Source organism: Silurus aristotelis (assembly GCF_946808225.1).
Source record: "Silurus aristotelis genome assembly, chromosome: 22".
Classification (NCBI taxonomy): Eukaryota; Metazoa; Chordata; class Actinopteri; order Siluriformes; family Siluridae; genus Silurus; species Silurus aristotelis.
The window spans coordinates 15,149,151-15,170,883 of NC_139595.1; the positions used below are offsets into that span (position 1 = coordinate 15,149,151).

Sequence of the window (21,733 nt, forward strand, 5' to 3'; positions counted from 1 at the left end):
TTGAATGCTTTTTTGTTGCACATATCCTATACCCTGACCGGGCATACCATTATGACCACCTCCCTAATATTGTGGTGGTCCCATTTTTGCTGCCAAACAGTCCTGACCTGTCGAACATTAACAGCATTTACATCTTAAACAATTAGAGCTGCAGTATCTCGTCTGTTGGATTGGATCTCACAATCTCACAAGCTAACAGGTGCCATGATGTTATCCACTTCACCAGTCATAATGTTATGCCTCGGTCAGTGTCTATCCAATATCCTATACACCATCCAGCATTCTTGTTACAATTGCAAGTCGGAGACATCCTAAAAACTGAGATTGAATCTATGGTTTTGTGTCCTTCCTCTGTCGGGTACTTGAGTTCACTTTGACACTAAATTACACAAACCTCTTAACTCCTCTCTCCCCTTGAGTGGAGATGATGCGTTTCCAATTAAACATGGTTCCAGCGTGCATAAGCCCCATATAATGACAAACCAAACAGTCATTTCGGAGGTCGTTATAAGAGCGAGTATCTGGAGGTCGCAGTCGACAATCCTGATTTCTAATTATATACAGCCATTTTCCCTTGTTTGCCATGTTAGGTGTGATTTGTGCTGGGAGGCTGTCAGTTTGTGCTGGACCCCAGCCATCTATACAGTGAGCTAGACTCCTTGTATAGATTAAATGCCATTTCATGCAACACTGCCAATTTCCATCCCATAAACAGAATTTTATCTGCTCTAGACGCTGTCTTTTAAAAAAAAAAAAAAAAAAAAAAAAAAAAAAAGAGTATCCTCTTGGGATTTATGGGGTCTAAATTTCACTTAATATAACATGCTTGAACAGTGGTTACAAATGTGAGAATTTTTGTTTTTTTAAAGAAAACATGACCACATAGTAGACAACATATGTGACAAGGGTGTACCAATTTTTTACTGACGATAACTACACACTCTGGACAAAAGACACCTGACCATCAGATTTGTATGTACTTTTTTAAATGTCCCATTCTACATTTAGTCCCCAGTTGCTTTTAGAATAACCCTCACTCTTCTGGGAAGATGTTCAACTAGTTTTTTTTTTTTTTTTTTGGGAGTGTGCTTGTGGAAATTTGTGCTTAATCAGCCAAAAGACTAAAGAGTTTAGCAAAGTCAGGAAGTGATGTAGGTGAGTTGAGGAGGCCTGGGGTACAGGCAGCATTCCAATTCACACCAAAGGTGTTCAATATAGTTGAGGTCAGAGCTCTATAGCAGGCCGTTCAAGATCTTTTACTCCAGTTGATATATTCATGAAGCTGGCTTTGTGCACAGTGGCATTGTCATGCTGGAACAGGTTTGGGTCTCCTAGTTCAAGTAATGGGTAAATGTAATTTTATTGCATTAAAAGACAAGTTATATGACTGTGTGACTAGAACTTTGTTTGGGATGGACTATGTATAGCTGGAAAAGTCAAACTTTTTCCATAAGTCTTTGAAATAAGAGGGAGAAAATGTTTAACAAGTTAATTTGAGAAATTGTCAAGACATTGCCTCCAGCGATGGAATGTTAGATTATCTGTGTATAACTGCAGAATCCCATTCCAGTCTATCCCAGTTTGCCAACTATCCCAATTTTACAGTACACAATTGAACTGTCTTGATCAAAAGAATAAGATAGATTAACATTTAGTTCAACACTGAAAAGAAAATGACATGCTCTTATGAGGAGGAACCATGACTGACATAATTCCCAGATAAATCCCACCCAAGAAAGACGAAACTTTCAATGGCAGTATGAATAATAATTTTCATCAGCTGTGTGGGCGGCTACTGATTAAGTAAAATAAAATAATTTTTGAAACCAAACTATGTCTACAAAATGATAAGCTATAGAACTGTAATATAATACGCAATATAAAATGTTTCTTTATTCTTTTTGCCAGAATCTTAATTTATGGGTTAAATAATTTTTTTATTGTCATATTTGTTTTTACAAAACAAACAGTGGCACTTTCAATTGCTACTCAAGCTTCTAATAATATCATTGATCCTGGTACTACTAATACAGTGCCTGGAAACACATTTTTATCATTTTTGATGCAGATATGTTTCTTTTGTTTTTGTGCAACAAACTAAGTAAAAGGCAAAAACACAAGAATTGGACATGGATGGCTGACCGAAAGTTCTGTAGACAAATGAATCTGAATTTGACATTTCTGGCTCTAACAGAAGAACACAGGAGAACAGGAGAGATGATGTTAGCAGACTGCATTACACCTACAGTCAGCCGTGGAGGCGGAAGTACACTTAAATTACCACTTTCCAAGTTTGTTTTGTAAAAATCAAGAGTTATAGTCTGATTTTATATTAGGTTTGTAATCTAGCGTACCAGTGTAGATTTATTCATTGCTAGATACTCAAAGCACTTTAGTACGTCGCTCTGGAGAAGGGCGTCTGCTAAATTCCGCAAATGTAAAATTGAAGCTTAATGGTTTGGGGTTGTTTTGGAGCAGGGAAGGTTGAAGACTTATTCGGGGTGAAAGAAATACTGAGCCATGGCTACCATTCCATACTTCAACACCATGCAATTCCATCTGGACTGCTGCTAATTCTAACCAACTTCACCGTTCAATAAAAGAATGACCCGAAACATACGTTCAAGATCTGTTAGACTTATTTAGAGAGCAAACTCATCTTAAGTGTATTGGAATGGCCTGCCCAGTCACTGCACCTGAATCTTGGATCAACTGGATTGCAAGTTCAGAAAAAAATCTTCAACTTATGATGAACAAGAGGCATGGCAAAGTATTTTATCTAAATGTTTGGAGAAACAAACTGTCCAGATGCCAAGTGGGTCAAGCTATTCATGCTACAAAAGGAGTTTTAAAAATTCACAATTTATTTTTTTGTTTGATTAAAGTAAACCTTCATATTGTTCAAAAGGAGCCTGCATCTCAAAAACAATAACAGTTTTCAAGCTTTTGACAGACACTGTAGTTGGTGAGAATTGAATTAATACAAAGTGCCTCAAATAGCCATCTGTAGTAATTAATACGTTCTTATGTAATTTCACTGATCATATATATAGAATGTCGGCTTTTACTATATATCAATAATGGTAATACCGTTCCATAATATTAATTCCATCCCCTCTATCAGGACTACAAGAAATAATAATTTGGTTAGGCATAACCATGCAGCATGATCCATAGGGGTTATTTTGGATGCTGTCCTGTAAATGTCGTATGAGACTTTATATATCGGCTATTGTGTTGGTTGTGTTCAGTTGTAGCCTTTACCGTTAATTCCAGTCCTTTATTCCAGCGCGCTTATAAGCCACACACAAGCTGAGGCGTCTCATTGGCTGAGTGGAAGATCTCAGAGTCGCATCTCCAGCCGCTTCACTGTTTTCCTCCTTACTACTAAGACCACGACAGACAGGCATGCTCGGCACCGGCAATTCTCGGTTAGTGGTTTTAAACCTGATGTGTCTCTGATGTACGGATGTCTTTGTCATTATCTTTTCGTATCGTGCTGTAGTAGGGAAAAGGAACGGATTACTGTGTGTGTGTGTGTGTGTGTGTGTGTGTGTGTGTGTGTGTGTGTGTGTGTGTGTACTGTGTGTGTTTTATTTTATATATTTTTATTACGCCGTGTTTAGTGTCCCTAATCGCTTATGTCATCGCAAAGATCCTTAGGATGACCGAATTCCCTCCGTCTGCCCTGAGCTTTATTAATTTATTTGTTTTAACACCCGTAACTTTGGTGGTCTTTCCAGGGAAGCTTCTCGCGGCGACGGCGCCAGACTACGCGGCGAGACCGAGAGGAAGCGTTTATCTCTGCGAATCACACAGGTAAAGTCGCACAGCTTTGGCTCAAAACGCTCCCATTCCTCAGACATTTCCAACGCGTTTCAGGGGTTAAGAACTCAGGACGTGCATCTCGAAGGTGTCTTTGGACTGGAATTACATCACCAGTTAGGTGTCCAGGTAACTCATGGGAATGGTGCAGATGCGTCACTGGCGTCCGTCGTCGTGTGCGTTTGTGTCTGTGCATTCATACATATAGGGACAGTCTGTGTATATGCCTTGACACCCCATAGAAGGGTCATCTTGTGGATCATTCTGCAAATATCATTACGGGTAATCAGATGAAATGATGCATCATGACAGCTGATTGCTGTCTCAAACGATTACCTGGTGCGCATGGGAATTTGGCACCCTCAAGTCGTTTCAGCACCCCGGACAGGGACGACGCGCGCACCCGCGATGAGCGCGTAAACTTGACATCTGCTATTGAATTTTTTTTAACCTTGAAAAGAACCCATCTTTATCTGACTGTCACCGAATGTCCATTTATTGTAGTTTCATTATTGATGAGGTGTGCTGTTTAGTGTTGTGGTCTTAAATGCAAAACTGTTCATGCAAACTGTGGTCCTAAACCATTGTAGCAGATATTAATTACAGTCCAAATCCATCCTCATACTGTAGTTCATAGTCACGTTCGTTATCCTCATTTTCAATTGAAGAGAACTCCATTCAGATGTAGGGCATCAGGGTGAATCACGCAGAACCAAAAAGAGAAAAAGGGAAAGGAGCACTAATAGCTCAGGAGCATGTTTAACTTGAAAGACAGAGATGGAGAGTAGAGAGGAGACAAAGGGAGAGGCTGCTATAGCTGCGAGACTAAATGGATTGTAGCCATTAATGTAAACTTTAGCAAGACATTATGGATAATGTTTAAAAAATGATTGCTCTTAAAGTAAATCTAGGACAGCATTTCGGATTATATCATTTATCTTTTTAGTCAAACTTTTTAGTATGGATTTAATTTTACTGTGCAAAGAATTTGAGTAAGCCTATACATTCATGCACTGTTTATTAAACAGTTTTTCTGCATTGCCAAATTTAATAAACAGCTACTACCTTTAGTAGTACTAAGTATCTGAATGTAGTATGGGTTTGTGTGTGAGCAAAAGAGAGAGTTTTGTATGTATCCGAACATCTCTCCCAGCTCATCTCCTTAATAATTTATAGCACTGTGCCGTATTCAGTGCTTTTCAAATTGAGGTATTGAGCTCAGCCTCATCTCTTAGATCGATCACTGTGATTGGCTATAATAATGTTGCTATCATCTGGATATATCCTGGTGCAAAGCTTTCGCTGGTTTATTATTCTCTTGGGATTAGATTTTCTAAATGCAATGCACAGAATACAGCTGAGTAACCACTGAAGCTGAACGTATGCAACTCATAAAACAAGAAAGCATGGTGTAATATTACCCAACACCATGTAACAACCGATTTGTAGAATTGAAGGGATCTTATTGCTAAAATTGGCTTTCTTTTACCCCCAATGATTTAGGGGCTTTTGAGTAATAATCTAGAAATATCCAATCCATACTTTGTGCTTATGTGGTCTATAAATGAGGAAAGACAGGCTTTATTTGCTACACATAAGACATAATTATATGCATATGAGTAAAGGAATATACACAGTATTTGTAAGCTTGCATTGGCTAGTAAACACAACACTGATTAAAAAATGATGAGTGAATAAAGCTTCCATTAATGTGGCATTCCTGCCAAGTGAAAACTCTTTTTTTTCTGGAATTGGAGTGTATGCAGTTATTTATAAAATAATAAAAAATAATGTTGCATAGGTGGGAATATATTATGTTTTAAAATTGATAGCTTAATTTGGTTATATTGCAACTGGCAGTTGGTCTTCTATATTTATATTTACTCATCCTGCTGGAAATTATGTTTCTTTTTTATTTGAATTGGTAGAAAAAAAAAAAGGCTAGCAGTCTTTAATCCACTTCACAACATTTACATGTATGTGTAATGTGCACCAGTGGTTCTGCAAATAGTCAAGAATCTTTCTGCTGGACTGGAACAGCAACACCTTAGCCAATAGTGATTTAATTAAGTTGTCTGCCTGTATTGATGTGCGAACTGCTTTATTTCATGTCAAGCCTCCTTCCAGCTAGCTAATATTCCCTGGGTAAACAATCATCACCTTTATAACACAGTAAATCGTTCGTAAATTTTTTTTTTGCATTCTCGTCATTTAAAAATGTTGCTCTTTTGCCTCACGATATTGAAATAAGCCCAAGTACTAAAATAAGTGTTTTTTTTTTTTTTTATAAGTTTAAATCAAGGCATGACCAAGTGGTCTACACTATGTGCCGACTTGGCCACTCAAAGCTTACCCATAGGTTTCTACTGATGGTTGAATTCCCCCATATATCTCTCATTTCAGGATTCCTTGACTATTAAACACATCTTGTTGGACTTTTACGATATTGCTAGGAAACTATTTTATTTAAAAACATGTTTACAAAGGATCTTTTATAATGCATCACTTGAATGTGTATTAAGTGTTTTGTCTTATGTAAAGCTGAAATGTTTTATATAGTAATTTAAAGGGAATGGATTTGTTGATTTCCCTGTGTCTGCCATGTATGTAGCCCTGATGCTAACATGGCGTTAAAGCTCAATAAACAAACAAACACAATTCATCATATTGTGCATTAGACATTACTCATACAAGCATGCATGGTTACCTGCAGTGATGAAGGAGCGGATTAGACAAGCACTTTCCAAAATTTGGAAGAACATGCCTTTCAAATTAAAAGGAATACAATTTGAAAGCACTTTTATGGAAAATTTGTTTTGTCTGAATGCCTCGTTGTGTATTCTGTCTTGCGTTTGAATGCCAGAGTCGTGCTATGGGCCAAACTGTGTTTATAAAGCATAATAACTACAAGTATAAGCAGATTGTCATATCAGCATCAGTTAATAGCCTCTGAAATGCATCATAAAGGAAAGAGTAGCGGTTTTGTACCGTGGAAAAGCCAAAAACCTCATTTGTGAGGAAGACAGGGAGACAAGCAGATGAGCAACTATAGACAGAGGAAGAAAGACAGACAGATATTAGATGTCAGAAATGTGTTCCGCTTCCTCAGTTGCTTCCCCAGGGGAGGCATATGAGTGTATAGAGTGCAGCCGGGCCCTGCGCTGAAACAACTGACTGTGTCTTAATAAGCCAACGGTGTAACAAGATCAGATCCATTGCACTTGCTTGCTTCTGCACTTTGACAGCAAAATAGTTTATTCTGTCGAGCATGGCAGCCTGCTTTTCGTTCGTTTCCCCACTCATACGTTGGACGCAAATTCATCACTTAAATACCCAGGTGTCTGCAGCTCCTGCAATGATAATTATTTTAAAGGCAGGTGGTAAATGGCAAGCAGTCCACTGTGTAACAGTGTGTAGCAAATTCTTTTTTTATTTTTTACTTAAATCATGTGTGGCTCATTTGGTATTCTATGGTTAGATTAATGGGTGTTGAGCTACGGATGATGACATCACCGACCCTTCGAATGCTGAAATACATATGACCCTCTGCAACTCAAAATAACAATGTAATAACAGTTTAAAACATAACCTAAAATATATAAAATAGGTGTATAGCTTTTGCCTTTTTAATGAATACTAATTATAATCCTGCATGAGTCAAGTAAGGATATGATTGTGGTTTAGTTTTTGAACACTAATGTCCTTATATGCACCCCCCCCCCCTTCAAAAAAAAAAAAAAAAAAAGATTTTGTATTCACTAGATATACGTAAAATACAGTACTTAAACTATATGGACAAAAGTACTAAGACACCTGATATAGTTTATACTGGAAGATCCTTAGACTGAAAAATCTATGAAGCTCTGACTTCAAACCTACTGAACACATTTAGGATGAATTGGAAAGCTGAATGCACTCCAGGTCTCTACATCCTACATCAATACCTGGCTTTACTAAAGCCCTTGTTTGATGAATGAGCACGAATCTCCACAACCATACTCCTAAATCTAGTGAAACAACTTCCCAAAAGAGTAGAAGTTGATATATCATCAAATTGGGACTAAGTGTGGAATAGGTTGTTTGAAAAAAGCGCATCCTATAGTAAGGTGTCTACAAAATTTAGTCCATAAAGTGAAGTTGTGTTGAGTTAAATCCCCATACCTGTGAACTGCCTCTTAGCACATGGTAAGGTGACGTTGAGTTCTGTATCCATCTTTTGTGACCCTGAACCCTACATTTGTTTGTATTCGCCAGCTAATAAATGTTCCACTTTGGCTGATCCCAGTGCTTCGTGTTAAAAATTATCCTACGTCTTGTACATACTGCAGATCCTGTTGACTGATGTGTGTAGTCCAAGTCTGATTTATTTATTTATTTATTTATTTTTTTACATAAGATTTACATTTAAACTTGACTTATTGCATTTGGCTGAACACTTGCTCAGTACAACCTCCAGAAATGCATTGAAATCTCTATAATAAATAATTCCCGATGCAAGATTACTATGCAGGGGACTAAGAGTACTATCAGTCTAAAAATGTTTTATTAATTACAAAACTCATATAAATACTTCACAGCTCCATTAATGCATTAACTTTATATTACATACACATTCAAATTCCAAACTACTATTTCCTCTTTTATGTATTAAAACATTCTTAACAGCATTAATTCTTGGGGATCTGAGTTATGACTGGTAACCTATAGAAGCTTCATAAACAGATGGTTTCAATGAATCTTCATCACACGAGATCTTCAACCTGCATGTATCATCCGACTGTTTCATGGCTTTAAATAAAAATAATTTGAAACCTAAGAGCCAGAATTACAATTAAAAGTTTACAATGACGGTTTCGTGTCCTTTTTTTTCATCACTTGACACTGGTGTCTGTCACAAAACAAGATAAAAGCAGATGCGAGTGCTGATTAACAGTTTTTGCTGCAAATATACAAAACGAAGAAATAAAACACTGATTGACATTTTGAAAATTGAAAAAATAAAAACATCAGAAAAACAGAATCCAGAATATAATTTGCAAAAACAGGAAATAGGGTTGGGTAGAAAGTAAAATGTGTAGCATGTAACTTGGAAAATGGAGGTGCAGTGGGTAATGGGTTCCAGGGACAGAATCCTGGTTCCACTTTGTCTTAGGTATGGGTATTTTTCTGACCTACAGATTGTAGATATGCTGAAAACATGTCAGTTTTCCTATATCTTCTGTATTACTATTGCTAAGAATGACTCTTTCCTGAATCGGTTTGGAATCATGCTTTGCTTTCATTTAAGATGGGAACTGCTGCCACGTCGGATCATAAAATTGTCTAATTGAATATTAAGTTATACAAATATGAAAGATTTTGTGCAGATGAAGTCTGGTCAATATAAAGAAAAAAAAGAATGACATGCTTTTGCATGTTTCACATTTGTAATAATGTTCTATTGACTCAATTCACATTCGTTAAATAATTGTGTCATTTACGTCATTTTTTTCCCTACTGCTTTACTTAGTGTAATTACAATTCAGCCATCATGTTGTGTTTTAGCCTCCACTCTTTAGACTGCTCTAGGACCTGCAACTATTGTGCTGAATACTGTCACACTGCCACTGCCTCCTATGTACATTGATTTCCAATATTTCAATTAATGCCTGCCCTTACAGATACAACTCTTTCTCCTGATTCAACATTTCCCCAGACCAAGCAATCGATAACATCAGAGCAACACTGTGCTAGTGATAATGCTGGGTGATATTCACCAGAGCACAGTTATTATTATATGGGGAAAAAAAAAACACCCCCCAAAAAACCCCACATGAGCATTAGTACAGTTTAAAAATCTTACTTAAAGATATTTATATACCAGCATTTAATAGCTGATCATAAAAAGGTGGTTGATACTTCAAGATACAGCAATGCTCTCAAATGCACAACCTACAAAGACCTACATTATATGCGTAGACGGTACATAATGGTAGATAATTGCCACTTATGCTGCCTAGCTAAATAATAGCTATCTAATTAATCTGGTCAATGTGACTGGCTAAAATATACTGTACATAGAAGCTGAAACTAAAGCACAAGATTCTATCCCTTTTTTAAACACTAAAAAGTTGCTCACCAGAACATAGCACACTATTATAATTAGCTTTACAACAGCAAAACCATGCACACTCAAAGCCTATCGCTCTCTCTGTTCCAACATGTTTTATATGCTATACACTCTGCTTGGGGACTGTGGGTGTTGGCGTTCAATCAGTGTCAGCGTGTCCAGGCATTGAGAATGCTTCATAAAGACTGAAGGTTCGGAGCAGAGCTTGAGTGCATATAGTTTCATCTTTTCTTATGGTGATGGGAAAGGTCGAGGCTATGAACATATCTATAAATACACTCAGGATTGAGAGCTGATGATGATGGCCCTGGGAGAACGTTGTTTCGTTTCGCGGTGTACTGTACTGTATGAGGTTGGAATGACAATAAAAGCCTACTTAACTAGAGTTGATGCATCCTGAATATGTTGAAATAATAATAATAATTTCTTGTTAGGCCCATATGATGATATGCAGATAAAAATAGCTATTAAACACATCTATCTAAACAGGTTTCTCGTGAAACTCATGCTGAGTAGGTCAAGTGCACACTTGGCCATGTCTTTGATTCAGGGCTGTAGGTCCACTTTCCTTAGCCTTGTTTATTTCCAGTTCAGGATGGACTTGAGACACAAGTAAATACATGATGGATAAACTCTCTGCTGAGTCTGAGACCGAGAACTGGTCCATCAACAGCATCAGGCAAAAGATTTATAGTCTAGTGTACTTTATTTCCTTTTGGTACCATACCTGGCACTAACTGGAATAGATTGACTCTTACCTGGGTTAAAATGATGTGGGGGTGGAGCAAAAGGGAAACTTGAAAATACTTTATGTGAGACGTTTATCATCCTTTGGGTAAAGATGTATTTTTGGTGATTTGATTTTTAGGAAGAAGGACGCAAGTGTCATCGCTTTTGCAACCATAGTGGTGGAGGACTGGGAGGACTGAAGATGGAGAGGTTAGAGAGCTGTCTGTATGCGCATGTTCAACCCAAACATTACTCCTTTTCCACATTTCTGTGAATTTCCCTTTCCTTGTCTTGCCTCCAGAAATCGCCAACAGCAGAATGAGATAGAAGAAAATGCTGTGCTACAACAGGAGCAGCAGCTGCTAAAAGAGAACAAGGCCATAATGTGAGTGTTTTTACATTTTTCTTACAGTATGGGCAGGTTGGCTCTGAGCCAGTGTGACATACATTATGGACAAAGGTTTGTGGACACCTGACCATATGAGTCTTATGTGATTTTGAAACATCTCATTCCACATTTGGTCCCCATTTGCTATTATAAAAACCTCCATTCTTCTGGAAAGATGTTCCACTAGATATTGGAGAGTGTGCTTGTGGAGATTTGTGGTTTATCTACAAAGGCATTAGGAAATTCAAATAATGATGCAAGGTGAGGAGGCCTGGGGTGGAGTCAGCCTTCCTGAAAATGTTCACTAGGGTTGATATCAGAGTTTGATAGAAGACCAGTGAAGAACTTGTATTCCAACCCATGTAAATCATATCTTTGTTCAAATGAAAGGAAAATCGAATGCTACCAAAAGGCATCCATTTTGTACAGTTGTGTGCCTCCAGATTTGTGGTAACAGTTTGGGAAAGAACCACATATGGCTTGAAGATTCAGGTGTCCCAATACTTCTTGTATTTGTTATTAAATCTAGCATTGGTGGTCCATCTGTATTCTTGGAACTAACCTCAAGTACAGCAGTTCCTACTTTAAAAGCCTCTATTTATCTGTATACTGCATGTCACCTGAGCAACTGATGTACTTGAAATAATAATCATTAAACAGCAGCTGCAAAGGGGAAGACTTCATTAAAGTTATACAACATAAAACATGTCACCCCTGAATTGAAGCCATTTATAAATAGTCCAACAGTGCTTCATAATTATGTAGCAACCGTTAAAATACAGCATTACCCTCAATAGAACATTGTTTTTCGTCACATTTTTCGTCTTCATTTAAAAAAAAAGAAATTGTTCCCATTCATGCTGAACGTTTGTAAATGCAGTCTTTTTAAATAATGTTCATCCTGTTTTTAATCCTATTGGTTGCAATTACTGTAATTGAGATGTGACTGTGATTCAGTAGTCATATTTGGGTTCATTGCTAGCTGATGCATTAAACATGAAACTAATCATTTTTATAAACTAGCTAATATATAGTACATTACATTGACTAGCATTGTTTTGTTTCATATTCATACTTGCAGGCACAAGTAGAAAGAAAAATATTGTGAATATATTTTAAACAATCCAATTTGAATTGAAATGAATTGCATCATTAAAACTTTTGCTTGAACATTACTTTTTTTAAACACTCGAATACTGTGTTTTGGTTCCATTTTCTTTCCGATAATAGAGTTATGAAGAATCAAAGTACATTTTCCCAGTAATATTCTTACACAGAACGGCTTATTTTCCCTTAAACGACCCCATTCAGGTTCCAGCACCATAATTGAATTGGGTCTAGTGCTGACAATTTGCTGCAGTCGATAAGAATTAGTTATCTGAGATTTCATTAGGTCAGTAGTGTGAGGGTAAAAGGCATCTGGTTTAATTTGTTGTTTTTCTCAGGTGTTCATAAAGCCCATTTATACTGTAATTACTGATTAAAAATGAGAAGATGTATCTTATAGCACATTCATCTATAAACAGTATCTGTTTCTGGGCAGCTGATTTTATGGAATCATGCAAATGACTTGAGATGTTTCAATTTCCCAGAATTCAGAGGGCATGGCGTACCTGGTGGGAGCGCAAACAAGGCTGGCAGGAGGAGCCGAAGATCCTCATGAATCATTCTGAGTTGGTGTCACAGGAAGATGCCCTTCCCGCTGACCTTCCTGCTGGAGAGCTGGGTCAAAACCTCACACTGGTAGGAAACCGAGAGAGAAAGAGAGAGAGTGAGAGAGAATGATAGAGATTATGCATGTGTCTACGAGAGATTCATCTTGCAAACTTGGACCCAGGGATGAAGATGTTGAGTTGAGTGTTTGTTGGCATGATGCCCAGATCTGTAATTAGCAGCTAATTAGATTAATTTGCTAAGTAGGTTGTTTGATTAATGAAGTAGTCTTAGGAGTGCAGCACCCTTGTTCCGTCTGCCCTTAGGACTCACTGAGAATTAAACACTGCTCCCCGACACACACACACACACACACACACACACACACACACACACACACACACACACACACACACACACACCAACACACACACACACACACACACACACACACTAACAAACAGACTTACAGTATAATTTATAGTAACTGAGGTGAGCGTGGTATGAGAGTTTTTCCTTTTCATCTTTTCAAAAAAAAAAAATGTTGTGCAGGATGGTGAGCAGTATTATTCTCATTCCTGTTGAGGAGGAAGTAAAATTTTTTTTTATATTATATTCCCCCCATCTTACTCCTCTCAGGGGCATGGTTACTATCTGAAAGCTACAGATCAATAAGGGAAAGATGGAGAGGGGTTCATTGAGTGCTAAATATATGATTTCAATATTCTCCACATTCTAATGCTTTTTATGGAATGAATGAAATCATCAGGTTGCACTTTAAGAGAGACAGCAGCAGAAGTTTTGTCTTTTAACTTCCTGTTGATTTCTTAGCTCATTCCGAGACTGGTATGATGGTAGTTATACCAGACCCTATATCATTTCTAGCGAAAATGACTTACAACCACTCATATATTGTTAGCTGAGAATTAGCTTATTGGCTTAATGGTATTATTGTTTAAAGAGCACCAATTCATGTAATATAGGTGTTTGCATTGCAAAAGTAAGTGAGAAAAGAGCTATCTGCCCTGTTTTTACATATTTATATGAGCTCGATTGGAATGGGGTCCCTGGTGGTCTAGTGGTTAGGATGCGGCGCTCTCACCGCTGCAGCCCGGGTTCGATCCCCGGTCAGGGAACCAACCCCAAGCACTCTTAGTGCCGGTCCCAAGCCCGGATAAATGGGGAGGGTTGCGTTAGGAAGGGCATTCAGCGTAAAAACATGTGCCAAATCAAACATGCGGAGGATCCGCTGTGGCGACCCCTAATGGGAGAAGCTGAAAGAAAGAAATATGAGCTTGATTGGCTAGTATATGATTGACCGAGTTGCCTTTAACCAGGTGTGCGATTTTGGCCACGATTTGGTTACTCGAGACAAATTTTGAAAATCATAAATTATACTTATATAACCTTAGGCTAAAATCTGTAGTCTTTGATCACTTGTTTGACATGTTTACCGACAGCCGATTCATGGCCGTCGCGATAATCTTTCTCCTCAGATAAAATTCTGGCAGTGGCAGACAGAAGATTTTCCTGCAGTGTGACTTCTCCTACGACCGTCAAACAAAGAATCAATAGGAGCGCCGAAGGTGATGACGCAATTAGTGTGACAACTTCAAACCACCTCAGGGAAAATGTCGAAATGAGTCAGGTGGACAATACAGCAAAAAGACAAACTTATTGAGTTATGGAGCGAAAAAAAGTGTTTGGAGGACATTTTTGTGATTAAGGCATGTCACGAACAAAATTAACGATACAGATTGTTTTTGTTTGCCTCTAGCAAACTAGGTCTGAACGTGTCACGAATCGATGACATAAAACTTCGAACAAACCTTATCCTTGGGTACATCAGTTTTTGACTGTCATACAGACTGACATTATGACCACTGAGATCCTACAGTGTGAAATGGGGATCATGTTCGTACAGTCTGACAAGCAACAATCGCAAAGGACTATTAAAAATCTTCTTTCTGGTGCTTTCATTTTTCATTTAAAAATATATATATATTTATTTTATGCTTATAGATAATTATTCTTTTAACCATGCAAAGTGAAAGCACCAGTGTGGGTTAAAAGTGGCCTGATGTCAAAGGAATACATTTGATCTTCTAGGTCTGGTTGTCTAATATGTACATGAGACATGGCATTCACTTGTGAAATCTTGTCACACTTCAATTTTTGTCATTTGTTATCATGCACACACCCTGAACTGTAGCACCAATCTTATGAAGTTTAGTACAATGAGGTTATAAGAACACTGGTGTATGAGGGAGAATTTATAAAATCAGCTGGACTAACCAGCTGTAGAAAAAGTGGAACAATACGATGATGCCCAAAGGTCCTCATGCATATTTATGAAATAGGAGACCACAGCGAGTGTTTATAAAGTATTGAATATTCATCAGTTCTGCTATGTAGCTCAGCATTGCAATGGAATCCAGCCATGCTTACTTGAAAGCCTGAACAGCAAGATGGAACTTATGACTGATGCTTTGAAGCTGCTGTTAGTTACGGTTCAACACAGGCCACACTAAAAAATATCACAATAAGTCAATAGGCTAATAGTGGGTTCATTTTTGCTGAAGCGCTTTCTCCATTAGGACTTGTATATTGGACATGCATTTTCTTCTAAATGGCTCATTGGATCCTCTATAGGGTGGGTGTTTTTCTGAAATGTAGCAATTGAAATGATGATGATGGTTCAATTAACATGGAAATATATTTTGACCGGAGAAAATAGCATTGATGACTGATCAACCTTCTTGGCTTGGCTTTGTGAACGAAGATCAAGAGAATGTAAAGTAGTCTGCAAGCTCTTGGTGTTAGCTGACAGACCCTATGTTGAATAGGTGTGGCAGCCTTATTCTTGATGCTAAATCCATCCCAGTTGGACGGTTTGTTGCCAGCCTTTATGGTTGGCAGCTAGAGCAGACCAATAGCAGCATTCAGTACTGCAAGCATTGAGGGATGCCCAGAGAAGGTCTACGAAGCTTTTCTGGAGAGCCCATCTGATGTATCAGACTGGATAGATTATTTTAGTCCCATCCTTTTTAGGGAGAATTGGGGGAAAATCTTTCTACCAATATTCATAAAAGATATACAGGCCAAATGAAGATGCTTTCTCTATATTTTGTCAAAATATATGGTGAAATAATACTCTAGTAAAAGTGCTCCCTTTTAACTTTCACTTAAGTAAAAGTGCTATGACAAAAGCTTGCTATGTGCTTGAGTTTTAATCCACTCATAAATAAAAAGGAACGACTGATTTCGCAGAATGTAGTTGAGTAAAAAGTACGATATTTGACTTTGAAATGTAGTGAAGTAACGCAAAATGGAAATTTCCACCACTTCTCTTATAACATGGATTATCCTTTTTTATCACTGCATGTACATGACATAAAAATTTCTCTTTTAGAACATTAGTATATATTAAACAAAACTGGATATTAATTAATGCATAATGAGGGATACTTGATACAGGTCAGTGAGCAGTGTTGGAAACAGTGTCCTCATTGCCATACAACCTACAAGCTGAAAAGCAGGACTGTGTCTATTCTGAGACTGCTTCTTTACCACTGGCCTGCCTCATAAATTATACCCTGCTTTTTTCTCAGGGTTGCATTTAAAAGGTGGATGTATGATTTTCTGGTGATTGAGCATTAGAAATATGTGTTATATATACTGTGTATTTATTTATTTATTTTTATTAGGGCCAACTATACATTCTATGGCTCAACTGTCTTATTCTGTGTGCATGTGTATGTGTGTGTGAGTGTGTGGGAGTATACTTACACACATTTAGGCCATAAAGGAATGTGCCCAAATTAGCCATTGATTTTTGATGAGATGGGAGAGGTCGAGATTTATTGCTGGTGTCTGAGACTGAAGTGTGGAGTCATATTTCAGAGAGAGCTAGAGCTAGAGCTAGAGATAGAGAGAAAGAGAGAAAGAAAGAGAGAGAGAGAAATCAAGTGAAAGGAAACAGCAGAGAGACTTATAGAAAGCAGCCAATCATTTAGTGCTCATTAGCTAAATCATATTTAATGAGGTTAATCTCTCTGCTGGATGTGGTCTGGTTCCGTTTCTTCTTCAGCTTCAGTTTAGTTTGATGTGGATCATTAGCATTATAAATAATCCCCCCCCCCCCCCTCTCTCTTTTTCCTGGTCTTGTTTACTCACCCACAACACACACACATACACCACTGTAAAATCAGAAAGCTGCTTCTGCTGCTAGAAAGCAAGTCTTTTTCTGCTGCCATATTCACACTGTACTGAACACTTTACGAACTTCATGTTTATCCTGATTTATCAACCAGATCAAATGGGGAGTAAGGAAAACAATGTTTACTGAGCACTAATCATGCAGTATAAGGCAGCAGGTTTTCTGGAGTTCAATAAGGGATATATTTGTAAATGACCTTTATCATAGTAATATTGATGCACATACGTTACAGGTAAAGATCACGCAAAGTAGTTGAATGTTTGTGTGTGTGTGTGTGTGTGTGTGTGTGTGTGTGTGTGTGTGTGTGTGTGTGTGTGTGTGTGTGCATGAGGGTACTGGAAGCCAAATGTTAATGGATATAGATTCTGTAACAGTGGCTGCCTTGATATCACTAAGACTCTCCCTTAAATTATTTGCATTCTTGTAAAAACACACACACACACACACACACACACACACACACACACACACACACACACACACACACACACACACACACACACACACGTACACCACTATACTGTACACCAGATTTATTCTCACATACACGCATATACACATTTACAAATCCCATACACTACTATATGGACAAAAGTATTGGGACACCAGACTTTTCCATCCATATGTGGTTCTTTTCAAAACTGTCACCACAAAGTCTTGATGCCTTTGCCTGTGATATCATTAAAATTAAGTTTATTAAGACCTTTAGAAATGCTAAATGTGCCCCAGACCTCCTCACCTGACCGACATGAGCACCTGAGTTTACTAAATCCCTTGTGGCTGAATGACCACAAATCTCCAGAAGCATATTCCAAAATCTAGTGGAACATCTTCCCAGAAGAGTGAAGCTTATAAGAGCAAATGGGGACTAAATGTGGAATGGGATGTTCAAAAACCTTATAGTTAGGTGTCCACAAACTTTTGTCGATAGAGTAAATTTTAACTTTCTCATCTCTACTTATCTGTCCAGCCTTCATTTTTCCCCATTATCCCAGTTTTCTCTTTGGAACTTAAAGAGCTAGATGAGAGATTCATTGTTAAACGTAAAGGTTAGTCTCTCACTCTTCCTTCCCCCCTTTACTGGCCAGTAAAGTAATTCACATCTAATAAGTTCCCTAGAGGGATGGGATGATTGTCTTTAACCCCCACTGAAAGCAAAAGGTGAGAAACGGAATGAATGAGAGTCATCAAATTTTTTCGTCCCATCACTTCACAAAATGAAGCTCAGCCTGCCTAGGAAATCTGTGCTTATGAGACAATTTCTCCAGTGGGGGGTATTTTTTTATAAACAGACAGGAGTATGGCACGGCTAATTGGTCACAAATTAGCATCCGTTTCAACAAAGCGCAGCACCTGCTCAGTGCCTGCAATTGTAAACCTCCTTTCAGATAAGGGCATCAAATAAACAAAAACTTTGCTCATTTTGAGGTGCAAATACTTTTTTCTCCTTTTCCTGACATTCCAGCTGGGTCTGATCAGGCTCTCATGGCATGAAGGGCATTGTGTTTGAAAAAAGAAAGCAGAACTTAAAATCTCTCCCACTTTTACTGTCAGCAATAGAAGAAGAAATAAAGCTCCCATCTAAACCCATGTACACAATAACGGTTGATATGCAAGATGTAATAGTGATTACGATTAATACATCTCTTTCTATTTATCTTTTTTTCTCTCCATCTCACTCTGCTAAACGTGTGTTTGCGCTAGCTGTGTTCCCACAGAGGAATGAGAATTAGCAGGAGATTACAGTAGAATGAAGACTCGGAGACAGGAATGGCGCAGTGCTAGAGGTAGACAGTTTGAAGGGCGATAACACTCTCTGTCTTTCTGTCCTTTCCTCTCTGTTTCTCTTTCATTTGTTTTTTAGGAAGTCTGTCAGTGAGTGGACTCCTGTAGAGTCAATCCTTTTATTTTTCAATTCATCGTTCCTTTCTTAATCCACCCTTTCTGTACCCAAGGAGCAGCAGAGCTGTCAAGATCGAACTTTTCTTTCCTAACCTCTATTTGATAACACTCCCTTGTCGTCGTCCCCCTTTTCCATTATCTCAGTTGTCTTGATGTCTGCTGATAGAGGATCACTGGCAGTGATGTCGTACTGGTTATTAAATGTTCACACAGCAGGGTAGATCTGGTTTATTTCTTAAATACAATGTGACTACATGACAACTGGTAATAAGTACACTTTTATTAATCCCTTACAGAGGAATGAAAGAATTTGAAGTGCATCATGGTTTACCTCAAGGCAATGTCCTGTCATGATTCTAAATGCATTTGGCAACCACACGATAATACAAGACAAAGAGTATTCAGAAGGATTTTTTTTTTTTTTAGATTACTGTTGATGGAAATAATTTTCTCCAGGATGTGATTATCAAGAAGATCACTTGAGTCAGGAAACAGTTCGAAAAAAACACTCAAGATGTTCCACTCCAAACCATCTAAACCATATCTTTATGGATCCGGCTAAATGCACAAGGGAATTGTTTTTGAGTGAAAGGAAAATGTTATGATACCACATAAAGACACCCTATATAATTGTGTGCCTCCAACTTTGTGGTAACAGTTTAGAGAGAAAACATATATGTAATTCATAGCTCAGTGGTTAAGATGTTGAATCTCTGATCAGAAGGGGCATGAGATCAAATCTCAGCACCACCAATACGTCACTCCTGGGTCCTTAAACTTTAACCTGTTAGCCTTCGCCACAGATTTTGGAACTTACAGCTGAAAAATGCCCTACCTAAATTTAAATGTTGTTTCCTGATAAAAGTGGGCTACATACAAAATTTGTATATCTTTAAAAAGAAGACACTTTGAGCTTTACTATCCATTCAAAGTTGATATTGCTCAAAAAGATAATAAGTTCTAGAAAGTTATAGATGATGAAGTACTGTGACATTTTTTCTTCTTCTTCATATATAAATACATGAAATCAGTAATCGAGCAATCCAGAAAAGTAATGGGTTAAAAGCCACATGTCTTATGAGTTTATATTTTAAATAAAATGAAGATATCATGAAAAATTTGATTCCTACAAACATTTATCTGAGACTATGTCTGGTTCGCCCCCTAAAATATATTTTAGTGGTGAAAAAAAAATAAAAATAAAATAAAATAAAATAAAATATATATATATATATATATATATATATATATATATATATATATATATATATATATATATATATATATATATATATATACATATATATATATATATATATATATATATATTCACCACTAAAATCATCTTCCCTCATAATGATCGACTTACTCCCCTTTGTCTTTCTGGTTATTCCTTAACACAATGACAATGAATATACTTGTCTGTCACTCAAACATTAATAAAACACATGCCGATTCCAACAATTATAGATACTGGTACATTAGCAAACACATGCAGACATACTGGAAAACCCCATTTCTGAAATAATGAATGCCATTTGTTCCGTCTTTGTGTGCCAATTTTTATCATGCATGCGTCTGTGTGTGTGTGTGTGTGTCTGCATTTATGCTAATCCAAGTCTGAGTTAACTCCCAGTGAAGATTAGGACTGTCAAAGTTTTAATTACATTTTAATTTTTAATTATTATTAAGATTTAGTATTAAAATGAAGTTGAATAATAATAAGGCCCTAATGTTTTGGTACCACAGGCAGAGCATGCATTAGCAGTATCAATATATCAGCAAAGCGAATATTGACACAAATATCAAAAGCAAAGAGTCAGGATCATGAATTTGGAGAGATAGACTATATGAACAAAAGTATTGGAACACCTTCATTTTTTTAGCCATCGGCTATACAAATAAGTAATAGTGCTAAAATATATATATATATATATATATATATATATATATATATATATATATATACAGTGGGTACGGAAAGTATTCAGACCCCCTTAAATTTTTCACTCTTTGTTATATTGCAGCCATTTGCTAAAATAATTTAAGTTCATTTCTTTTCCTCAATAATGTACACATAGCACCCCATATTGACAGAAAAACACAGAATTGTTGACATTGTTGCAGATTTATTAAAAAAGAAAAACTGAAATATCACATGGTCCTAAGTATTCAGACCCTTTACTGTGACACTCGTGTATTTAACACAGCTGCTATACATTTCTTCTTATCATCCTTAAGATGGTTCTACACCTTCATTTGAGTCCAGTTGTGTTTGATTAAACTGATTGAACTTGATTAGGAAAGCCACACCGGTCTATATAAGACCCTACAGATCACAATGCATGTCAGAGCAAATTAGAATCATGAGGTCAAAGGAACTGCCTGAAGAGTTTAGAGACAGAATTGTGGCAAGGCACAGATCTGGCCAAGGTTACAAAAAAGTTTCTGCTGCACCTAAGGTTCCTAAGAGCACAGTGGCCTCCATAATCCTTAAATGGAAGACGTTTGGGACGACCAGAACCCTTCCTAGAGCTGGCCGTCCGGCCAAACTGAGCTATCGGGGGAGAAGAGCCTTGGTGAGAGAGGTAAAGAAGAACCCAAAGATCACTGTGGCTGAGCTCCAGAGATGCAGTCGGGAGATGGGAGAAAGTTGTAGAAAGTCAACCATCACTGCAGCCCTCCACCAGTCGGGGCTTTATGGCAGAGTGGCCTGACGGAAGCCTCTCCTCAGTGCAAGACACATGAAAGTCCGCATGGAGTTTGCTAAAAAACAGAGAAATAAGATTTTCTGGTCTGATGAGACCAAAATAGAACTTTTTGGCCTTAATTCTAAGCGGTATGTGTGGAGAAAACCAGGCACTGCTCATCACCTGTCCAATACAGTCCCAACAGTGAAGCATGGTGG

General features: G+C 37.6%; 1 protein-coding gene across 1 annotated transcript in view; it reads left to right on the forward strand.

The window, feature by feature from the left end:
* Positions 1–3,302: 3,302 nt before the first annotated feature.
* Positions 3,303–21,733, forward strand: part of schip1 (schwannomin interacting protein 1) — a 365,243-nt gene continuing 346,812 nt past the window's right edge. Inside the window, exons 1-5 of the mRNA XM_083525662.1 lie at positions 3,303–3,431; positions 3,744–3,819; positions 10,803–10,873; positions 10,965–11,048; positions 12,644–12,794. Coding sequence (XP_083381788.1) covers positions 3,409–3,431; positions 3,744–3,819; positions 10,803–10,873; positions 10,965–11,048; positions 12,644–12,794 — 405 coding nt within the window. The 5' untranslated portion in view covers positions 3,303–3,408. The remainder of the gene's footprint in view (positions 3,432–3,743; positions 3,820–10,802; positions 10,874–10,964; positions 11,049–12,643; positions 12,795–21,733) is intronic.